The sequence below is a fragment of the Erpetoichthys calabaricus genome, chromosome 9 (assembly GCF_900747795.2).
Source record: "Erpetoichthys calabaricus chromosome 9, fErpCal1.3, whole genome shotgun sequence".
Taxonomy (NCBI): domain Eukaryota; kingdom Metazoa; phylum Chordata; class Cladistia; order Polypteriformes; family Polypteridae; genus Erpetoichthys; species Erpetoichthys calabaricus.
Window position 1 is genome coordinate 26936960 of NC_041402.2, and position 25227 is coordinate 26962186.

General features: G+C 39.4%; 1 protein-coding gene across 1 annotated transcript in view; it reads left to right on the top strand.

Annotated features, from left to right (window-relative positions):
- Window positions 1–25227, top strand: part of sardh (sarcosine dehydrogenase) — a 278779-nt gene that overhangs the window by 90422 nt on the left and 163130 nt on the right. The window contains exon 11 of the mRNA XM_051931764.1: window positions 7658–7799. Within this exon, the coding sequence (XP_051787724.1) occupies window positions 7658–7799 (142 nt within the window). The remainder of the gene's footprint in view (window positions 1–7657; window positions 7800–25227) is intronic.

Below are 25227 nucleotides of genomic sequence, written 5' to 3' on the forward strand. Positions count from 1 at the left end.
ACACGTCATTGTTATTGTTTACATCCCTCCTCGGGCGGACGTGGAGATAGTGAGTGACATCATCCATTCTGCTGTTGCTAAGTTACAAACACAGCACCCTGAGGCACTTGTGCTAATCGCTGGAAATTTTAAACATGGGACACTAGGCAAAACATTACCTGCCTTCTCCCAGTATGCGGACTGTAACACCTGGGGAAATTAGACTATTGACTTACTGGCGCTTGTGCTAATCGCTGGAAATTTTAAACATGGGACACTAGGCAAAACATTACCTGCCTTCTCCCAGTATGCGGACTGTAACACCCGGGGAAATTAGACTATTGACTTACTGTATGCAAACGTTAAAGACGCATACAGCACCACCCCACTGCCTGCGCTTGGGAAAGCAGATCATAACCTGGTTCTGCTTCAGCCTCACTACAAACCAAGAGTGAGGGAGCTACCTACAACCACACGCTCATTCAGGAAGTGGTCCCCTGAGGCAGAGCAGGCTCTGAAGGACTGTTTTGGAACTACAGACTGGGATATCCTGCAGGGATCACATAGTGAGAACATTGAGGAGGTTGTTGACTGCACTACTGACTACATCAACTTTTGCATGGACATTGTAGTTCCAGTAAGAACAGTACGCTGCTATGCTAACAATAAGCCATGGATTACAAGTGACATCAAGGGCCTTTTGAACCAGAAGAAAAGGGCTTTTAAAGGCGATGATCAGCATGACCTCAAGCGCGTGCAGAAGGAACTCCGAGTCTAGCTCAGGGCAGCGAAGGAGCAGTACAGGAGAAAGCTGGAGCAGAAGTTGCAGAATAACAGCATGAAGGAAGTGTGGGATGGGATGAAGATCATCACTGGCTGCAGCTCGAAGCGGGGTGCCACCATCGAGAGAGATGTGAAGAGAGCAAACCAAATGAACAACTTCTTTAACAGGTTTGACCACCCTGTCAGAGACGGGAGTAGATTCATACCTAGTGGCATGGATCGTGGACTATCTTACAAACAGACCTCAGTATGTGCATCTCGGGAACTGCAGGTCTGACATTGTGGTCAGCAACACAGGAGCGCCGCAGGGGACTGTACTTTCTCCGGTCCTGTTCAGCCTATATACATCGGACTTCCAATACAACTCTGAGTCCTGCCACGTGCAAAAGTTCGCTGACGACACTGCTATCGTGGGCTGCATCAGGAGTGGGCAGGAGGAGGAGTATAGAAACCTCATCAAGGACTTTGTTAAATGGTGCGACTCAAACCACCTACACCTGAACACCAACAAGACCAAGGAGCTGGTGGTGGTTTTTAGGAGGCTCAGGCCCCTCATGGACCCCGTGATCGTCAGAGGTGACTGTGTGCAAAGGGTGCAGACCTATAAATACCTGGGAGTGCAGCTGGATGATAAATTGGATTGGACTGCCAATACTGATTCTCTGTGCAAGAGAGGACAGAGCCGGTTATACTTCCTTAGAAGACTGGCGTCCTTCAACATCTGCAATGAGATGCTGCAGATGTTCTATCAGACGGTTGTGGCGAGTGCCCTCTTCTACACGGAGGCAGCATTAAGAAGAAGGACGCCTCATGCCTGGACAATCTGGTGAGGAAAGCAGGCTCTATTGTAGGCATGGAACTGGACAGTTAGACATCTGTGGCAGAGCGACGGGCGCTGAGCAGACTCCTGTCAATCATGGAGAATCCACTGCATCCACTAAACAGTGTTATCTCCAGACAGAGGAGCAGCTCCAGCGACAGACTGCTGTCACTGTCCTGCTCCACTGACAGACTGAGGAGATCGTTCCTCCCCCAAACTATGCGACTCTTCAGTTCCACCTGGGGGGGTAAACGTTAACATTATTCAAAGTTATTGTCTGTTTTTACCTGCATTTTTATTACTCTTTAATATTGTTTTTTGTATCAGTATGCTGCTGCTGGAGTATGTGAATTTCCCCTTGGGATTAATAAAGTATCTATCTATCCTATCTATCTATCTATCTATCTATCTATCTATCTATCTATCTATCTATCTATCTATCTATCTATCTATCTATCTATCTATCTATCTATCTATCTATCTATCTATCTATCTATCTATCTATCTATCTATCTATCTATCTATCTGAGTCCGTCTACCTCTGTGTTTTGGAGTGTACCTTGCATGCACTTAGTTAGCAATATCTGTTTGTTTATTGATTTTTAAAGTTTGTCCTGTATCACTACTATATATACACATATATATGAACCTAATTTTCTTTCCAATAAAAGACTGCTCAAACAAATGCACAATATTAGCCTAACAAATGTATGTGTTGGCTAAAGCTTTTAGCAGCATCACATAGTTGAAACACTGTGCAAGTAAAAAGCAGATGTGGTAGCACTTGGTCCATTTTTCAGAATTGTATTCCATGCTGGTACTTACTCTGTCATTAGCTTCATTGTGAATACTTAAGATTGATGCTGTTGATGTTGCCGTTTTTTGTGTTATATTTTTCTGTCTTTTATGACCAGGAAATATTTGTCCCTTGTGCCCAATTCTAACAGGATAGGTGCAAACCTCTGTAACACTGCAGTAAATTAAGTGGGTTCAGTAATGGATATATGAATGAATAAAATCATTTGTACAGCAATTTGTAATATGTTTCTGACCAGCATATGCCTTTGAAAGTCTTGTGTGTGATGAGGCTACTCTCTGAAGTCAGTAGAGGGTCTTGATTCAAGCACATCTCTTTCAGAAAATGTCAAAAGTGAACTCTTTGCCCCTCGCCAGTAATTTTATGTCACCTTTGAATAATTTTAAAGTTACTTTTTAACAGTATTAATCATAAGCATGGGCTACCGTGGCCTCCATTTGAGAGATTTGCAGCACCTTCAACAAGCCCTTTCTGAGTCTATGAACTAAGGGACTTCTTAACTGAATAAGTTCCTGAATTGTATATGTTTATTCAATGGGCCTACAGTTAAGTATTATATTTGTATCATATTATTTTTAATTCAGATAAAAGTTTGCTTAATGAAAACTGTGTGCTGTGTGCAGTAGATTCATTCTTTCATTCACATATTTATGTCAAACTAATTCTAATGACATTGCCAGTTGTTACAAACAGTACATGTTATGAGATCATTGCCAATCTAGATGAAAGATATTATATTGTTAATTCTTACTCTTTTCTATATCTTGATTTCTGTTATTATTAGAAGTAATGCATTCTGCTGCTTTACATTATGTGACATTTTGCTTGGCAGAGATGTTGGCCTAATGTATAATTACAAACCCTCTAACTATTTAGAACATTAACATGCCAGTTGTTTTTTTTTTACCTAATAATTAGTAAGGTGACTAGCAACTCTCTTAAAAAACATTTTTATTGAATTCGTGCAACCTTTCCCGAGGGGGAGAAAAGTCTCATTTAGAATATAATAATTGCATTACTAAACCTGGAAAGTTGGGACCTAGATATAATCATATTTAATTATTCACTGGGGATATTTTGTAAAAGGTTTTTTTTTCATTGTAGTAATTTTTGAGCTGCTTACACCAGTATTAATTATACTCTATTTTGAACATCACCACATAAGAAATACAACCCAGGCACAGTGAATGCACAAACCAGTGTGTTTCTTCGCGCTGGTCCCAAGCCCGGATAAATGGGGAGAGTTACGTCAGGAAGGACATCCGGTGTAAAATTTTGCCAAATCAATATGTGGACAACAATACAAATTTCCTTACTAGATCGGTAAAGCCCAGGGTTAACAACGACCGCCACCAGTACTGTTAGCCAACAGGGTGCTGGTGGAAATTGGGCTACTGTTAGCCAAAGAAGAAGAAGAAAAGGGGGGAGACGTGTCCGGAGGCAGGAGGAGAGGAGGAAGGTAAAGAGAGTGGAACTGAGGGTAGGAACTTTGAATGTCGGCAGTATGACTGGTAAGGGAAGAGAGTTAGCAGATATGATGGAGAGAAGGAAGGTTGGTATATTGTGTGTGCAAGAGACTAAATGGAAGGGGAGTAAGGCCAGGTGGATCGGAGGTGGATTCAAATTGTTCTGTCATGGTGTGGATAGGAGGAGAAATGGAGTAGGTGTTATTCTGAAGGAACAGTATGTCAAGAGTGTTTTGGAGGTGAAAAGAGTGTCAGGCAGAGTAATGATTGTGAAGCTGGAAAGTGGAGGTGTGATGATGAATGTTAGTGCATATGCCCCGCAAGTTGGGTGTGCAATGGATGAGTGAGAAGATTTTTGGAGTGAGTTGGATGAAGTGTTGAACAGTATACCCAAGGGACAGAAAGTGGTGATTGGAGCGGATTTCAATGAACATGTTGGTGAAGAGAACATAGAAGACGAGGAGGTGATGGGTAGGTATGGTGTCAAGGAGAGGAATGAAGAAGGTCAGAGGATAGTGGATTTTGCCAAAAGGATGGACATGGCTGTGGTGAATACGTATTTTAAGAAGAGGGAGGAACATAGGGTTACGTATAAGAGTGGAGGAAGATGCACACAGGTAGATTACGTCCTATGCAGAAGAGTCGATCTGAAGGAGATTGAAGACTGCAAAGTGGTGGCAGGGGAAAATGTAGTTAAGCAGCATAGGATGGTGATCTGTAGGATAACGTTGGAGATCAAGAAGAGGACGAGAGTGAGGGCAGAGCCAAGGATCAAATGGTGGAAGTTGAAAAAGGAAGACTGCAACGTTGAGTTTAGGGAGAAGGTGTGACAGGCACTAAGTGATAGTGAAGAATTACCAAACAGATGGGAAACTACAGCAGATATAGTAAGGGTGACAGCAAGAAGGGTGCTTGGCGTGACATCTGAACAGAGGAAGGAGGAAAAGGAAACCTGGTGGTGGAATGGGGAAGTACAGGAGAGTATACAGCGGAAGAGGATGGCAAAGAAGAAGAGGGATAGTCAGAGAGATGCAGAAAGTAGACAAGAGTACAAGAAGATAAGGCACAAGGTGAAGAGAGAGGTGGCGAAGGCTAAAGAAAAGGTGTATGATGAGTTGTATGAGAGGATGGACACTAAGGAGGGAGAAAAGGACCTGTACCGATTGGCTAGACACAGGGACCAAGCTGGGAAAGATGTGCAGCAGGTTAGGGTGATAAAGGATAAAGATGGAAACTTACTCACAAGCGAGGAGAGTGTGTTGAGTAGATGGAAAGAGTACTTTGAGATGCTGATGAATGAAGAGAACAAGAGAGAGAAGAGGTTGGATGATGTTGAGATAGTGAATCAGGAAGTGCAATGGATTAGCAAGCAGGAAGTAAGGACAGCTATGAATAGGATGAAGAATGGAAAACCTGTTGGTCCAGATGACATACCTGTTGAAGCATGGAGGTGTTTAGGAGAGATGGCAGTGGAGTTTTTAACCAGATTGTTTAATGGAATCTTGGAAAGTGAAAGGATGCCTGAGGAGTGGAGAAGAAGTGTACTGGTGCCGATATTTAAGAATAAGGGGGATGTGCAGGACTGTAGTAACTACATTGGGATAAAATCGATGAGCCATAGCATGAAGTTATGGGAAAGATTGGTGGAAAGTAGGTTAAGAAGTGAGGTGATGATTAGTGAGCAACAGTATGGTTTCATGCCAAGAAAGAGCACCACAGATGCAATGGATGATGGAGAAGTATAGAGAAGGCCAGAAGGAGTTGCATTGCGTCTTTGAGGACCTGGAGAAAGCATATGACAGGGTGCCTTGAGAGTTGTGGTATTGTATGAAGAAGTTGGGAGTGGCAGAAAAGTATGTAAGAGTTCAAATACTTGGGATCAACAGTACTGAGTAATGGGGATTGTGGAAGAGAGGTGAAAAAGAGAGTGCAGGCAGGGTGGAATGGGTGGAGAAGAGTGTCTGTAGTGATTTATGACAGACAGATATCAGCAAGAGTGAAAGGGAAGGTCTACAGGATGATAGTGAGACCAGCTATGTTATATGGGTTGGGGACATTAGCACTGACCAGAAAGCTGAAGACAGAGCTGGAGGTGGCAGAGTTAAAGATGCTAAGATTTGCATTGGGTGTGACAAGGATGGATAGGATTAGAAATAAGTACATTAGAGGGTCAGCTCAAGTTGGAAGGTTGGGAGATAAAGTCAGAGAGGCGAGATTGCGTTGGTTTGGACATGTGCAGAGGAGAGATGCTGAGTATATTGGGAGAAGGATGCTAAGGATAGAGCTGCCAGGCAAGAGGAAGGCCTAAGAGAAGGTTTATGGATGTGGTGAGAGAGGACATGCAGGTGATGGGTGTAAGAGAACAAGATGCAGAGGACAGAAAGGTATGGAAAAAGATGATCCACTGTGGCGACCCCTAATGGGAGCAGCCGAAAGAAGAAGAAGAAGACCACATAAGAAATATAAGATTAATTTAATAATAAATGTCTAACAGTTCATTTGTTTCAGAGCTTGACGCAAAGTAAAGAAAGAAGATCGTTGTATGTGTGACTGAATGCTTTCAGTCTTTTTTAAAACAATTGATTTTATCTCAGTCTTAAAAAAAAGTTTAAGTTGCAAGAGCATGAACACTTGTGAAATATTAATAGCAAAGGCAAAGCAAGCTCTTTGACTTTGTTTGGCTGCATAATCTGGTACTTCAGAAGGCATCTATAAGAATACAGAAGGTGCAACAAAATTCTTCTCGAAGGTGGAACAAGTTTGACATGACAATAAGCTTGAACTTCATAGGATAAAGGTATGGACCCAAGATTAACAGATTACCATTCCAGTTCTGACTCCTCACACCTGTGTACCTAGTTCTTATCGTCACCATCATTTTCACACTGAGATGGACTGATCTAGGTCTCCTACCCCCAATAACTCCTTACAGACTTTCTTAGGGAAAACCAAGATGCTTCCTGGACAGTCAAACGGTATCATTTCTTCTTCATGATATGGTTCTGCCACTTGGTCTTTTCCCATTGCTAGTGGGCCATTCCTTGTATGCCTACCCAGAGAAGCATCCAGGGAGTTAATTACAAACCCCAACCACATCATTTTGCTCCTATCAATCCAAAGAAGTAGCAGTTCTATTCCAAACTCCTATTGTATTGCAGAGCTCCTCACCCTGATGTATAATGAACCCAGATTCTGTGCTGGAATGTCGGTTTGGCTGCTTGCACTTGCAAACTCATTTTATATAGTCACTATAGCCCAGAGCCCATGACCATAGATGAGGATTAGGATGACAACAGCTTCATCCATGAAACTGGCTTCTGCTGATCATGTCAATCTCATATGATCCCCAGTGTACTTGAACTCCATGGGACAGCTGCTCACTTTCTGGGAACAAGTCAGTTATTTTTATGGGAGACGACCATAACCTCATATTTGAAGGTGCTAATTCTTACCCAGTTATGCCATGCTAAACTCCAAACTGTTCCACTGTACATTGGAGATCAGTTTGATGAGGCCAAAAAAGACCGCATCATCAGCAAACAGCAGCCATTATGTTGTCAGACTGCGTAATTTCTAAATCTAAACCTTAGCTTTACCTCTGCTCATGTAAATCTAGAATGGGGTGGTGGTGGGGAGGCAGTTATTTGAGCATATAATGTAAACTGAAAATCACTAATGGGTATTGACTGATGAATAAGGTTAATATAATACTTTAGTATTAGAGGGGGTTGTGTCATATTCCAGAATGCTGCTCAATTATATTATAAATCTTTTGTTTTTGCTGTGTTGCAGGAGGTTTCATCGTTCTCTTACGGATCATAATCGCTGGATTAAAGAACGCAGCCATGAATCGTATGCCAAAAACTATTCTGTTGTGTTCCCTTATGATGAGCCCCTTGCAGGTCGAAATATGAGAAAAGACCCCTTGCATCAGGTACAATGCTTAACTCGTAAGTTATAAATACATGTCTGATGGTTTTACATTTGCATATTAAAATGAACCAGTTTTGCTTTGAAACATTTGGACCTTTGCAGTAAAGAAAATTCAACTTGTTTTCAAAAAGAATATCACTTCTACTCTTGATAGGGAATTGAGTTAGATGTGAGTTTGTCATAATCCTGTTAGTCAGAATGAATTATTTGGGAGGTGGATGTTCTCACTGTCTCAGCTTTGACCCCTGAGAACTTTTTGAACTAAACATCTTCCCCCATTCCCTGCCAAACCCCAGCCATCCATACTTACTTATGGACATCTGGTGAACAGTGGGTTTTTTTTGCATTTTTTTGTGCCCTGCATCTATGCACATGAATATAATTGAGATAGTGTTGAATCACAAATCATGTGTCATTTGTTGAATTATACACCCTCAACCTTTTCAGCTGTATGAGAAATGAATCTCATGGAGGCCACAGTCAGTCCACTTGGACTGTATGTATTGTGTTTCATCGGCAACAGCAATTTATTTTTATGTAGCCCAAATCACACAAAGAATGCCTCAATGGGCGTTTAACAGGCCCAGTTTTATTGATAGCCAACATTGACTCTCTAAGAAGACAAAAAGAAAAAACTCCGAAAAAAACTTGCAGGAATAAAGGTAGAAATCTTGGGAAGGGCAATTCAAAGAGAGACCCCCTTCCAGGTAGGCAGTGGCTATGAAAAGTAGGGTTAATAACAGATAGTAAACAGAATACATGTAGTTCTCTTCTTAGAGCTAGATGGCTGTTATAAACGTATACGTGCTACGTAATAAACTTGAACAAATCAGAATGCAGCTGCATTTAGAGACTGCATTTTTAAACGTGTATGATTTCATCCATCCACATTACGGTATATGACTCTGGAGAGTGTTTTCAAAAGTCTTGATTTTCAGGGGTTAAAAATACCAAGGTAATTTGGACAAAAGACGAAAATGGACACTAATCTCTGTATTTCCATATGAAAAATTACCAAAGAATAAATCGTAAGTAAATGACTAGTATTTACGATGAGAATAGAAAACACAAAGTTGTGTTCATATATACAGAATTTGTTGGCAGGGGAGAAGTATGTGCAGATTCCGAACACTAAAAACCAGTAAAGAGTAAGAGGAAACATTAATATAATACACATTTTTACAAACGTGACGCTTATGTGTCTTAGCCACACCCTCTAACACTAATTTATAGAACACAATCTTTCACTGTTTTCTCTATTAATTGTCATATTTTTATGGTGAACATTATTGAAGAATTCAAAAAAGGAAAGAAAGAAAGAACTAACGGTTTGCTATGAGTCTTCAGGCTGTTATGCATTAACCCAGCAGTAAAAAATAAATAAATAAATAAATCTTGACTATGAAATACTGCCAAGAAATAGTTTTTGTAAGAGAGGTGATTGCAGTGCTAGTGAAGAGAGGAAAAAAAACAGATGGTGTCCCACCTCCAGTTAATGTTGAAGTGTAGGAAATCGTTTCCTAAACTGAGTGCACATGTCTACATTTTATTTTTGAAAATAAAATGAGTGGGAAAGTGATGCCTTCTGGTGAGGCACAAGATATGGCACATAAAGCAACATAAAATCATACATGGTGAGAAAATATATTATTAATATGTGCTGGCTAATTAATAATCCTGTATTTACAAACCCTGCAAAGAAATAATGATCACACGCCATTTTCTCACACAGCGGCTGATTACTACTTATTAGGTAGATGGTAGAGGTGTTATCTTCTACTACTAATTAACATTCTTAGGTTTCTTTGAAATGTTCAAATCAAGCTGACAATTAACCTGTTTACATGTAGTATAGCATTTGTTTTCCTGAATTCACTTCTTTGATTTAGAAATCATACGTGAACTAGACAAGAAACTTCATTCACTGTTAATAATTAAATTCAATTCACTTTTATTCTCCCAAGAGAGAAATTTGGCTTATCATCAGATTTTTACAGAGAGACCACAACAAAACAATTAAATCCCATTACAAAGAACACAGTCATCATACATAAACTTAGTACAAAGAACTATAATATAGCAGTGAGCGTTATACTGATAGTGAAACATTAGATCAATCATATTACACTTAAAAAATTAAACCAACATCTAGACTTGACTAATGATTGATGCACATGATATTTGTTAATCCTGTGGATATTCATTAAAGTGGAACTTATTTAGTTATTTATTAGTAGTTAGGATGAATGAGAATTTGAACTGGTTCCTTTCTATCCTTGGAACTTTTAACCCAGTGACCTGATGGCAACAACTGACAATGAAAATGTGGTGGGTGACTCCTGTCTGAGGCAATTGTGCTTTCCATAATACATATTTTTGGTAAAAATATTGTAGTATTATATAGTACTAGCTGTGTAAACCCAGGCTGTAAAAAGCCCGGGCTCCTAGGAACTATTGAAATAGTCAGAAAAAAAACTGAAATGCAGAGTCGGTGGTTTCGTTTTGCGGATGTGCTCGCCCCCCTTGTCTATCAGTGGCTAAGCGAGTTTCTCTCTCCTCGCAGGTTTAATTTTGCCAATGTGCTCACCTCGCTTGTTTGTCCGCTTCTGGGCCAGACAAACAGACACACACACTTCCATGCGTAGACGTTTATATATAAAATGTCAGCAGCCTTACCACATGCACTTCAGACCAGGTCATCTACCATTAAGCTAAGCATGCTTTGGCCCGGCCAGTACTTAAGTGGGAAACCATCTAGGAATAGCTTGGGTTGCTGCTGAAAGAGGTGTTGGTGGGGCCAGCGGTGGAAGGTGGGGGGCACTTACCCTGTGGTCTGTGTTTAGATCCCAATGCCCCAGTGATGGGGACATTGTGCTCTAAAAATGGCACTGTCCTACAGATGAATAGTAAAACTGAGGTCCTGACTCTCTGTGGTTATAAAAGATCTCTAAGCATCCTTTGTAAAGAGTAGGGTGTATCCCAATGTCCAGGCTAAATTGCCCACCACAACCTAGTCAGTCTGGCCCCCTTATCATCCCCTCTCTACCTGGCTAACTCTCTCACCCCTTCACCAACTCATAGCTAACGCATGTTGAGCATACTATTGCAAAAATGGCTGCCATCGCATCATCCAGGTGCTACACATTAGCGGTGGTTGAGGTGGCTCCCCACTGACTGAAGCACTTAGAGGAGCGAGAAAAGCACTATTTTATTATTATTGTAGTCATTTAAATACTAATTTAAATGTTGTAATTTTTAAAAGAAACCGTCACACTCGGTATTATATCAGTCATAATTAGTACAATATTTTTTTTGTTTATAATCGTTGTCTCTTGCAGATAGCTCAAGTCATAGAATTTGTCTGTGTAAGCAAAGTTTTTCACTTTCCTCAAAATGAAGAGATCGTGCTTACTTTGGTACACACATTTGGATTTTTGCCTCTGAACAGTATACAAATTTACTGTGTTACCTCGGTATACATCCGCTTTATAATTAGTCCAACTTGGTATACGTCCTGTTTGGATGCAAAAAATTTTGCTTGGAATACGACTTGCATGCTAGAACACTGTGTGCTACCCTTGTTTACCCCTCTCGAGACAAAGCCACGACTGCCCACAAGCGTCAGTACGCCAGTTGCTAGCATTCAGTGAACAACCCGCGCTATAACTCTCGGTGAATTTTCACGTGATTTTGTGTTTTTTCGCGTAAATTTTTAGTAAATTCATTAACCACGAGTTCTAAGAAAGTTAATGAGAAGAGCCAAGCAATGAAGAAAATGGTTAGGATCACCATGGAGGTGAAAAAAGAGATTGTTGAAAAGTATGAAGGTGGCATGCGTATTCGGGACTTGGCTGCTGCATACCGTATGCAGAGAACATCGGTATCTACGATTGTGAAAACAAAGACGTTATTAAATTGGACAACATTGCGAAGGGGGTGAAATCGATTACCAAACAAAGATCAGGGACATTAGAGCATGTTGAAAAATTGCTTTTGATCTGGATAACAGAAAAACAGTGTGCTGGCAATAGTGTATCGGAGGCAATGATTTGCGAAAAGGCAAAACTGATGCATGCTGATCTTTTGAAAAACAAGGCAGGAACGAGCCAAGAAAGTGAAGTGTTTAAAGCCAGCCATGGCTGGTTTGATAATTTTAAGAAGAGGACTGGCATTCACATTGTTGTGAGGCATAGAGAGGGAGCCAGTGCTGATAAAGATGCAACCTATGATTTTGCTCCAGAGATTGGGGCATTTGTGGAGGCTGAGGGTTTTGTTCCCCAACAAGTTTTTAATTGTAACGAAACAGGCCTGTTTTGGAAGAAAATGCCCAACAGGGCCTATATTACACAAGAGGAGAAGGCGCTGCCAGAGCACAAGCCAATGAAGGACAGGCTAACTCTCTTGTTCTGTGGCAATGCAAGTGGGGATTGCAAACTGAAGCCTCTATTGATCTACCACTCTGAAAACCCGAGGGCTTTTAAGAAACATAACATGCAGAAAACTCAGTTACCTGTGATGTGGAGGTCAAACAGCAAGGCTTGGGTAACCAGTGGGCAAGTGGTTTAATGTTGTGTTTGGGCCAAGTGTAAAAAGTTATTTAGAGGAGAAAAACCTGCCTCTGAAGGCCCCCCTCATAATGGACAATGCTCCAGCTCACCCTCCAAGCTTGCAGGACTATGTGCTGCCGGAGTTAGACTTCATCACTGTAAAGTTCCTCCCCCCTAACACGACTCCTTTCATTCAGCCCATGGACTAGCAGGTCATCAGTAATTTCAAGAAACTCTACACTAAAGCACTATTCCAGAGGTGCTTTGAAGTGATCTCTGACACAGAATTAACCCTGAGAGAGTTTTGGAAAGATCACTTTACTACCGTCCATTGCATAACTCTCATTGACAAAGCCTGGAAGGAAGTTTCCTACAGAACAATGAACTCTGTTTGGAGGAATTTGTGGCCAGAAGCAGTGACTGAAAGGGACTGAAGGCTTTGAGGCTGTGCCTATAGTGGAGGATATTATCTCTCTGGGCATGTCCATGGGTCTGGATGTGAGTGGTGGTGATGTGGAGGAGTTAGTGGAGGGGCACAGGGAAGAACTGACCACTGAGGAGCTGCAGGAACTTGAGAAGGAGTAGCGCAAGACTAAGATGGATGCACTGTATTCAGGCTCGGAGGAGGAGGAGATAGAGGAAGCCCCTACTGTTAACCTATATATGACAAATAAACCTAAACCTAACCTAAACCTAAACCTACTTCATTAATCATGGAAATCTTTGTCAAATGGATGGATGTCAAAAACTTTGCAGAGAATTACCAGCCCAACAAAGCCCAAACAAGCCGTAATACCATTGTCTGGAATGACCAGACAATGTCACATTTCCAAAACATCCTGAGGAGAAGGCAGAAGCAAAGTTCTTTGGACAGATTTTTAGTAAAAGTCAAACCTGGTGAGCCTCAAGTAGGGAAAAGGGACAGAAAAGACAAAGAGAAAAAACACCAGAATTTCAGATTCCTGAAGTTTTATTGGAAGGGGACTCTCCTTCCAAACAATTACATCTCCTCCTCCTCCCTTCTCAGCACCATCCTAGTAGGCACTCGACTCTTCTCAGCAAGGTAAAGTGAGGTTAAATTTTCATTTATTTCATCTAATTGCTTTTGTATTTATGTATTTTAGTATTAAGCAGTTTATACAACCTCATCCTCTTTAATAAAATCCCTGCGTGCGTCCAGGTATCCGTGTGTGTGTCTTCTGGTGAAGTGCGCATGCGCGGGGCACGGTGTGATGCGCAATATTAATGTCAGAGAAAGTTACAGGCGTTTTATGGAAATACAAACCAGTATTACTGCGAGAGGAAATTAAAGGTACACAATACAGTGACGCATATTACAGCCACATACAAGCCAGTATTACTGTCAGAGGAGATTAAAGGCATATTACCGACGCGCACGCCTGTATTACCGCCACAGAAAATTAAAGGTATATTACGGACGTACAAGCCAGCGGACGTATAAGACAGTATTACTGTCACAGAAAATTAAAGACACACAATACATGGCGGCAGCCCATGAAGAACGGTCAGCTTAGCAAGTAAACATCAACAAAAGAAAGACTGAAAGAAAGAAAAATACGATCAACAAACAGAACGAGGTCAAAGTCCCTTGCCATTTAATATAGACTGTCCCTACTAATGTTTATGCATTACTGTTCTAGAACCCGTTATTGTAACGGGCTAAATGACTAGTCAATGTATAATATGCCAATAACAATAGGATTGTTTTTCATGGGAACGGATTAATCATTTTCCCTTTATTTCTTATGGGAAAAATTTGTTTGGTTTAAGTCCTGTTTGGTCCAAGGATCTGGAGCGGATTAAGGACGTATACCGAGGTACCACTATACCATGCATGCATCAAATCATTTCCTAACACATGTACCAAGAATATCTACTGAAGTTTTGCAAAAAAAAAAAATCACATTTTCATACAAAAATGACATTCGTTCTGAAATTCACATCCCTGTATATTTTAGGTTGTTATACTGTAGAATATCTTTCTCCTGAATGAATGTCCAAGAAAGAAATGTTATTCTCTTTGGTTCTGCAAAAAATAGTTTTTATAACATTTTTTTTTTTTGTAATGGTTGCCACTCCATATCGTTTCTCACTACCTATGCAATTCATCTTTTTATTCAGTCTTTTATCTCTCAGTGCTGACATCTGTAATTCACAGATGGCAGGGCTTCCATGAAAACTATCCGACATTTCCAACTCGCTTAGAATGTGGCAGCGCAAGTAGTGCATTCTGTCCTTTGCTACACCCACACTATACTTTTTTTGTTTTCTTCCCATTGTTGCTAGGATCCAGATGGATCTTTCTCTCTAAAATATCCAGGGTTTCTCTTGCCTTGCTACTTAACCTTCCTGAGTTTGTACAACCTTTAAAAATGTTTTCATTTTACTTATTGTTAGATGCTTTTTCATGGTGCGCCTCTTTATTCTATACCCTGAGATGCATTAAGATTTCTTCTATTCAAATGTTCTCTAGATAGGAGACAGCATTTTCTATCCCTACACATGTCGCCAGTGATTGCTATAATGTACAGTAATTGTAATGTCGTGGAGTCACTTAATATTTAGGAGAATGTCTCACCAGTGTTTTTTGTTTTTGACCCTGTCATTCCAATTTGTGGTTGCAGGTCAGTTTGGCACAAGACAGAAAGCAACCCCTTAAGGGACATATACATATACTGGGACAACTGTAAATCTTCTAATTAAAGCAATTGCAGCTCTTTGGGGTGCTAAATGAAAGACAAAATGAACATGCAGAATCCAAATTTAGTGCAGGAGCTGAACATAGACATTAGAATTTTGAGTCACATCCCTAAAAAATAAGATATAATTCCGTGCTGGCCAAGGTTGGTACTCTGCATGTCACACCACTGGACAGTGATAGTAAGGTACATGACTGAGGAGGATTATAAAATGAACAACATCTTGTTATTTAAGTCAAAGTGTAAAAATTGTTGTTGTGTCCAGTACAATAAATTAATTGAACGATTGTTAATGTTTATCCTCCATAACATTCCACTTGTCCCAGAAGAAGCATCTGACGGTAGACCTCGCCTCCCTGGGATGTTCTTACAGTCAATCAATACCTTTCTCAGCTTTAGGATATGTGCGGTTAGTTTGTCATCTAATCCTAACATTAACTAAGAACTTGGTCTGTCATTTTCAGTTTACTTGTGTGCAAGAGCTGAGAACCAACTAGAGTGTTCAGCTGGAAGTACAATGTATAGATTATAGCAATGATAAATAAGGAACACACATGTTTTGAATCACACAAATAGAAGAGAAGTTCGTCTGTCTGATGTCTAGGGTTTTATGTACTAAAACAGAATGGAAAAAAGAAAAAAGGACCGAGACTGTGTATGAACACACCACAGTTAATAACCCTTCACAATGCGCCGGCTCTATCAGGCAGCACGGGGTCTGTGAAACTCACAAATAGAAGAGAAGCTCATCTGTTTGCTGTCTTGTATTTTACATACTATAACTGAATGGAAATAAGGAAATAATGGGCAGAGATTGCTGCTTAACTCGCTACAGCTGTTAACACTTCTTACAGCATCTGTTACATCAGGCAGCACGCTATTGGCTATCAGAAAAAGTGGCAAGCATGACTGCGTTGGGAGATTGGCACTCAGTCATTAAATGTGATTTGCTGCAATTTTCAGTTGTGTACTGTAATTTGATATGGTGTAACAATGAGTTCAGCAACTATGATCAGCAAATTTGACAAAAAGTCGCATACGTAATGTGACATTGGCTTTAGAGTCCCCGGTTAACCTAAAATAGATGTCTTTGGGATGTGGAGATAGATAGATAGATAGATAGATAGATAGATAGATAGATAGATAGATAGATAGATAGATAGATAGATAGATAGATAGATAGATAGATAGATAGATAGATAGATAGATAGATAGATAGATAGATAGATATTACAGAGGGGACTGGGCGGTCTCATCGTCTGGAACGAACTCACCTGTCTGAGCTGTGACAAAGGTGGCAAATTTTCAGGTACAGCGGACGACAGTAGGCGGAAGCAGCTACCTGAAAATTTTGCCACATTTGTCACAGTTCAGACAGGTGAGTTTGTTTCCTTCTGAATCTAAAACTTGTGAAAACAGGGCCCAAATGTCGGAATCTCTTGTCTGACTGTGGTAACAAGAAAATGTTGGGTTATAAAGCACAGAGCCATGCTCAACTATACTCAACACACTGTCTTTCTACTACTACAAACTACATTTACGTGTTATATCCAAATCAAAGTGTTCAAATGCATTTTGGGGCAAGAAGAGACATTTGTCATAATATGAATTATTTCTTAATATTCTTCAGAAAAAAAACCTCTGTACTTAAGTAGTCGAATAACGGATATACAGTAATTAGGACTGAAACACACACACTATTAGCAAATTTAATTGAGCTCCTTAATATAAAATTAGACAGTAAATTTCATGGTTACTTTTTATGAAGGACTAAATGGTTAAACTAGCTTCCCAAGTCTGCACATCTCTGTTTCGAAGTTTTACAAGATATAAAAAAAAAACAATGCTCTTAAAAAAGCAACATTGCTATAAAGCTTGTTTTTAATGATGAGCTCTGTTCTGTGATGTTTCATTCTTAACATGAAAGCAGTATTTGAATCTGAGAACACAATTTCAATAATAAATATCAAAGCAATCAAGGGATAAATTTAACTGAGGCATTTTGCCATGAGAGTGGGCCTAGGTGTGTGAATCTCGATTAGCTGTTGCTAAGATACCGCTGAAAACAGGCATTTCAGCTGATAAAAAACTGCTCTGCATGTCATCTGCTTTCAGATTCTTTTTTTTTTTATATTAATATTGTTTTCTACAAATGATGGTCAATGACCCAGAAGGCAACATGCTTTGTTTTATTAAAGAAGTAGGCATTGCTGATGCCCATCAGAAGTCCCTTATTTTGGAGTTTTTATTGCATAATAATGTAGTGAGACGCGAATAAAGATTTACATAATAACTGCATAAAATCATGCAATGTAAGTTGGAGGAGGGCACGTTTAAGTCTTTTTGAGAATTCATTCATCATATTGAAAGAATTTTTTTTCAATTTTTAAATAAATAGATTTTTTTCTCATTATGTTGCAGAGGTTGAGATAAAGCCAAAAATAGGTCTTTGATAAATGCTAGCAAGTAACAAATTAGCAAAAGACTTTTATCACACTGTATTAATGTACATATAATAAAGGTGCCACAGGGGTATTATTATTAAATGGCTACAGATTTATTAATGTCACAGTTGCTGTAAATTCTGGAAAATACTGAACAATTCCATCAGTCCTTCCGTTTTTGTTAGCACCTACTCTGACAGCTTCCTTTGTAAGGTGGGTCTCAACCCTAAAAGGACTTGGCAATGACAGTGAGGAGGATTTAATGAGGTTCTGTCTAAAGAAGAGCTGAAACCACAAAGTTCAAATTTCTTGTCAGGAATGAAATTCTTTCTTACATTTTCCCACAGACAGAAAGTACTGCAATACAAACAATAGGAACTGAATACAAAATTAAATATTAAATATTAGATCTGATGATATTTTCATGAGACTCTCACGCAGTTGTCAGTTTAAATGGTAGCTGAGTTATCTTATGATCTGTGTGTGTAAAAACAAATATATATATATCTCCCAGAATCTACAGTAGTTACATAAGACATGTGGTATAAAGAGAAACCAGCGACTGTGCAGGATGGCACGTAACCCAAGCTTGTTTTATTAAACGAGAACTCCAAGAATAGCATAGCACAATACAGTATGAAATCTGAAGCTGCTAAAAAAAAGAAAAGCTCAGATGTTGAGCTTACATAAGAAAGAACAAAAAGCTTACAGTACCTATAAAAACATTTTCACCCCTTTGAGAGTTTTATATTTTATTATTGTACATTTAATCAAAGTGGATTTAATTTGTGTTTTTGGCACTGATCAACAGAAAAAGATTCTTCACTGTCAAAGTGAAAACAAATTTGTGCAAAGTGGTCTAAATAAATTACAAATGCAAAACACAAAATATTTGATTGCGTAAGTAAAGGGGTCCCCAGCTTCGGTCCTGCAGTGGCTACAGGTTTTCATTCTAACCCCTTTTCTTAATTAGTGACCTGCTTTTGCTGCTAATTAACATCTTTTGAATTAATTTTATTTGACTTGCTCTTGAAGACTCAGACCCCTTAATTGTTTCTTTGGCCTTAATTAGCAGCCAAACAATAATGAAACACAAAATGAGCCAAAACATGAACAGCAAACTGTGTCCATCATACGGTATATGAAAATAAAGAAAGATGAAGGTCTGCTCAGGTCCCCAAATATTTTAACAGTGCTTTTTGAAAAGAGAAGATCAACAATTTCGGAACTGTCTGCTATTACACAATGAGAGCAGCAACGAGCCATGGAATTAAAGAACGGGTTTAATTAACAACAAGAATTGGTGCCTAATTAAGCAACTGGATGGAGTGAAATTGGTTGGAGTTTGAGGACCTGACTTAGTTGGTATTATGTTGGCTCACACACTTCACCTTTCACTTCTGTAAGGAAACAAATGAAGCAATTCAGAGGAACGATGAAGAAATTCAGGGGAACAAATCTAAAAAAAAACAAGTCAAATAAAATGAAAGGAGAAGGAGTTAATTAGCAGCAAAAACGTCACCAATTAAGAAAACGGTTAGAATGAAAACCTGTAGTCACTGTGGCCCCGGCTAATAGCTGGCTTTTTCCATTGTGTTGCTGTGGAGAAGTATTCACACTATTGAATATAAGCCACTGTTGCAGGTGGACGGGTCCCATACTGGCCGGGATGCCCCTTTGACACTGGAACCGGGGGAACACCCTTGGGCTTCACCCTACATTCCCCGGAACACTTGGTGGCAGCCCCCCTAGGTTGCATCGGGGCCACAATGGTGAAACACTGGAGCTTATCCCTGTTGGGCTCCATGGCCACCACCCGGGGGATCTGCATGGCTTAATGAGCCCATGTGGGCTGGACTGCAGCCACACCCATTAGTGCAGCCTGAAGAAGGTCAATGAGCACCTGGAGCATTTCTGGGGCTGCTAGAAGAAGAAGAAGAAGAGTGTTGTGTTTGTGGGGACGGGTAAGGCTTTGCCCACAGGCAAATAAATTGAAATAAAACACTTATTTGTTTTATCAGTGAGCCTCCCACATCTGTCTGTGTCGGGTCAGGTGCCAATATAGCGCCTTGCTGTTACAGCAACCTAAATGCAGAATGTTCTTGCACCTCTGTTAGACATTTATGCTGTAATGGTAATGCCATGGCCATCGCTGGTGAAAGTGCATTTAGTGTACAACCCTACCACCAAAACTGAACTACTGCATGAGCTAACCTGGGCTGAAGGGCCTGCAAAATTAATTCAGATGTATAAAAAGTATTTGTTTGATTTAAAATATATATATATATATATATATATATATATATATATATATATATATATACTGCATATATATATATATATATATATATATATAATATATATACTGTATTCCTGCCTCTAGACTGTTAGATCCAGTTCTCATTAACTTCTTTACCGTTATCCCAGAGATAACTAATCCACCTCTAGCTGCCTGTACCCAATCATCCTCGAGATTACATGGCTGTAGTCAACTGCAGGTAGTGATGGATACTGGCCTTTGGACAGCATTTGCGGTAGCAGACGGACTGATTATTAGCAGTCGGAACAGAAAGAATTAGTACACTGTTATGTGATGACTCATGACCCAACATACTTCTGGGATCGCTGGTATATGCAATTTGGTCATTTATTGCATGTAATATATAATCACTGAAGAAAATAAGTAGGATCAGAGCAAATCGATAATGCAGCCATGGACCTCCTGATAATAGGCTGTGGACCACAAGTGGTCCATAGACCACAGGTTGGGAATCCCTAAGTTAAGTAAGTAAACCATCATGATGGCCACATTTATTATATAGATTCTAGTGACCCTGTTATAAGAAATGTGAGTGATGACATCTGCATGTGTTCAAGTAGCTCTTCAGTTATTTTATATCCTGTTTTTTTTGAAGGTTAGGTTTTTAGAAGGTTCAGAAAAATACAGGAGATACGCTCCACCCATGTCAGTAAAAGTTATTGCCATATATAATCATTCTCAGTGTGTTACACAGATGTTGTTTTCCACCAATGAGGGTAGTAGTGTATTCAGGGAGCAAGAAGGTTTGGTGGAAAATGTTGTAGTATATACCTTACTGCTTGGGACTTGGCCATCCATACCATTATTATTTATGATTTGAGTAAATTATGAAATAAATACATAGAAAAGTACAACCCTAAACTGGTATTGCACACCAGGTGATTTTTTTTGTCACAAAAACAGAAATAAAATGTCCTTGCTGATGACAGACTTTTTATGTAACTTTTAGGATTCTTGCACCCTGACATTATATGGGAAGAGATGAACCTCTCAAAATTTTGGATTATTCTGTTATGTGTATTATGAGCAAATTCCAGTGAGTTCCTAAGATTGCTTATCTGGAGGTTTCTTGATACCATTTACTTCTTAACCAGGCAGTGCGGTCTTATGGCTATGACGTTAGGCTTTACCACAAGGCTTCTGGTTCAATTTGTGCTACTGCTTGGACTCTGTCCATTAGCCTGTCTATTCTTCAGCTGTAAAAAAAAGTTATCTAAAAATGTTTATTGTGTTCTGAACATGTAAGCCAACTTAAGTAAGTAAATGTTGCCAGATGTATATTAATAATAATAATAGATGGCTTTTTCTATTGCGTTGCTGTGGAGAAGTAACTCTAAACCCAGTAAAACAGGGCACAAAGTAGGCACCACCTATCCATTAGATGACACACTTGTACCCCTTTTTAAACTTGCCATTATATCCCCAGTTAAAAAGAAGCAACGTTGCAGACATTTTTAGAAATAAACACGCAGTGCAGAATGTTCAAAAACTGAACCCAGATTATTGTACGTGTGGAAAGCAGGGAGCACGTTTCATGATGCTATCCTATTTTCCATTCAAATACTGTAAATGTAATAATTTTAAAAGCTACAAAGGGTACAAAAACATAAGAACATTTTTGTTGAAAAATTTTCTGCTGTTACCATGACAATGTTTCATTTCTAGGCAACATACTGCACTTGATAAGAGGATTAAAGCACTAATATATATATGATTATACTGAAATGTTTTAAGACATACACTTAACACATACTCATTTTGTGCCTTCTGTTTTTTCATATTAAGTAAAAAATTTTTAAATTTATATGAACAACAATCATGAACAATTTTAAAGTAACAACTTTTTTTTTACTGTAAGACACTATAAGATGTTTGAATGTTGATTGAAATTATATGGTAGAAATCACCCAGAGCTATCCCATAAATACTAGCACTAGTGGGGTAACTGCAGGCAGTGAGAGTGGGGCAGTTGCATCAAGGCCCATCCACCGTGAATGCATGGTTGTTATTTCACAAGGCTTTATTATTAAAATGCTTACCTATTTGATATCAAAATGAAAGGTTTAACAGTGTTATTATTCTCACAACTCATAAAGCTTAATTATGACTATTGACCTTTAGTGTTTAGCTAATATATGTCATTTTGAGGATGGCCATTTTTATTGGATTTCATTTAATTTCACATGAGGGGTGTCTATTTCTGCACTAGGCCCACTCAAATTCTACTTATGCCACTGAAGAGCACTAACACCTTTCACTTTTGCATGCCCTTGTTTGTCTACTGAGTCCAGTGTATTCTCACATATTGTTTGGTTTAGTGCTATCTCTCAAATATTCCATTATTTTTCAGTGTCAGCCAGTGTATATAGCGGCAACTGATAGTTATATATTAGGCCTGGGAAAGTTTACACACTTTTAACTTTTGTGATTAATGTGGCCTGTTTAACACGTTAAAAAATATTGTCGGATCTAGGGCCGGCAATGAGGCGATCGTGTCAGGCAGTGCTTTGGTCGGGGTGGCAATTTCATGTAATATATATATTAAGGTGCCAGTGAAAATCAAAGTTTTTTTTTTCTCATGTCTTAGCCCCCAGTTTTGTTCCTCTAGTTACCATGATGAATTACACAAAGTTTTATGACAAGCAAACAATATTTACTGGTGGCACAAGAGATCAGAATTTTTCTATATTCACTACAGAAACGTGTGTGCTGGTATGACTGTTCTGTCCAGCTCTTCAGAGCTTTTCAATTAACAGAGTTTTTGTTGTTGCTGGAAACCATTTGCGATGGTCTTCTACAACTTGTAGGAGGTACTGTTTCTGTTCTTCTTGGTTTATGATGGCCGAATTGAATGACCCTTCTCTCCGCTGCATCATTGACCACTTTCAGGTGTTTGACATTGCACTGAGCTGAAATATATGCTTCATTACTGTCCCATGATTCAGGAAGTCCTGTGAAATCTCCATACAAGTGCAAAACTTCCTTGTGTTATGTGATACAAAGTGTGCCAACTGGGTTTCAGCGATGCAGCTTTCCTCAACTGTTGCTCGTACAGATGGATCTTTATCACCGTTCCTGTTTAGTGTAGCAACCAGTTCTCTTTTTTCTGTCACAGAGAGTTGAATATCAAAAAATTCAAGCCCAACAAGAGTTTCACTCAGGTACCAAAGATGTCATGTAAAAGTCTGTATTGTTGCATTTGCAACTGTTCTGTTTACATCATGGTACATTACCAGGGCTTTCAGCAGCTGGAGGTCATTTCGTGGAGCTGATGCTGGGGAGGTACAGGTGTACCACGCTTTGATGTACACCTTCACCACAAACCTGTTGAACTGCTGATCTTCTGAGTTTCGCTTTCTGCAGACCTTTCCATTTCATGTGCTGCTGTTTGATTTTGTTTATTATATTGTACTCTTTTTTTCGTAGGGATTCGTGCCTTCTGCCAGAACTGGATGACCTCTTTTATTGTTGCAGCAGCACTATCCTGGACAGTTTTTTTCTCAGCAGTATGCAAATGAAAAAAGCGACTTAGCACTTGTCTGTTAGAAGGTAGCTTACAGCCAGTAATGGTCTCAGAGAGTCCTCCTATAAGCCATTCACCGTGTCGTGATTGCCTTGATGTGATCTTGCTTAAATCCTTGCACCTATACCTGTTATGCAAATATAACAGTGTTGAGTAATTAGGACTCAGTAAGTTTATAATTTTGGTACAGCTTTGTAGCAATCTAAAGATGCAGACAGAAATAAGAAACAATCCCATCCGGCTTATAGGACCACACTATGCAAACAGCCTAACAGCACTGTAACATTTTCTTCTTGTTGTCTGACCGTTCTTCTATTATCACTCGCAAGGAGTATGTATGCCTGTTACTCATAAAATACTGGACTCACACAAGTCATTAACCTTTAACTTTGGGAACTGTGAATGAAATCTGTCTGTATGAGCATATAAAAAATACCCAGTTTTTCATTTATTGCATTATTTTACGTTTCTTACACAAGTGTCACAGCAACAAAAGTAAACACTAGGCATATAAAAATAAACTAGGCATAGATAAAAACAATATAAATGTATTCTAAAAGCTCAGTTATTCTGAATTTTCCAAGTAGAACACCTGTCAATAACAAGCATAATAGTTTAATGAAAAGGGGATTTTACAATAACTATTGATGACTTCAGAAGCATTGTGCCACCAGTAAATGTTGATATATTCATCTCAATTTTTTTTCATGTATCATTTTTAGTGAAAGGGAACATTTTTACAAGGTAAGACTTCACAAAATAGATATGTCACTTTTTCGCATATTGTTCGTTGGCAACCTAATATATATTTTAATATTTATGTCATGGGTGGCATGGTGGCGCAGTGGGTAGCGCTGCTGCCTCGCAGTTAGCAGACCCGGGTTTGCTTTCCGGGTCCTCCCTGCATGGAGTTTGCATGTTCTCCCCATGTCTGCGTGGGTTTCCGTCGGGTACTCCGGTTTCCTCCCACAGTCCAAAGACATGCAGGTTTGGTGCATTGGCGATTCTAAATTGGCCCTGGTGTGTGCTTGGTGTGTGTGTGTGTGTGTGCGCCCTGTGGTGGGCTGGCGCCCTGCCCAGGGTTTGTTTCCTGCCTTGCGCCCTGTGTTGGCTGGGATTGGCTCCAGCAGACCCCCGTGACCCTGTAGTTAGGATATAGCGGGTTGGATGATGGATGGAATTTTTGTCATTTTTTTTTCTTTTTACATTATGAACCAATAATACAAAAAGTTTAGTGTGAACTTAAACAAATGAAATACACATCCAGTACCATATTAATATACTACCTTTTAAAATTTTGAGAAATAAAATTTTAATTTCAAATTACATGCTTCACAATGCCTTGACACATGTCAATATGTGGTACTGGTATTTGTTTCCTTCATTTATACATACCAACAGAGGTGCAGAGTAGGAGGAAGGGAGAGTTTATGGTAGTCCTGGAGCAATACTAAAAAAAGTAATGATGGTAAAAATTATACTCTCCTTTTTTTTCTCATGTCATGTTTCTGTAAGAGGATCGAATCAATGTCATATCACATACGTGCAAAATATGTTTACTTTGAGTGGCACCAAAAGCAAAATAAGTCTCTAGTACCCCTGTATGTAACTTGCCCTTTCTGCCAGGTAGTACTGTGCTTACTGCCCAAATATAATGACAAAATTCGATGAAACAGAAGTGTAAAGATTATGCCTACCCATTATTCCAGTTTGCGGTATCTTTGCTAATTTATGCAGAGAAGGCAAGATACCCACCAAAGTAATGCAATGTGTCAGTTTTCAAGCTCCAGAGAACATTTTTAACATGCCAGGAGCAAAGGTTTGAGTAGAGCAGTGTTTTCCAACTGTTGTTCTGTGGTGGTGCACTTTTTGTAC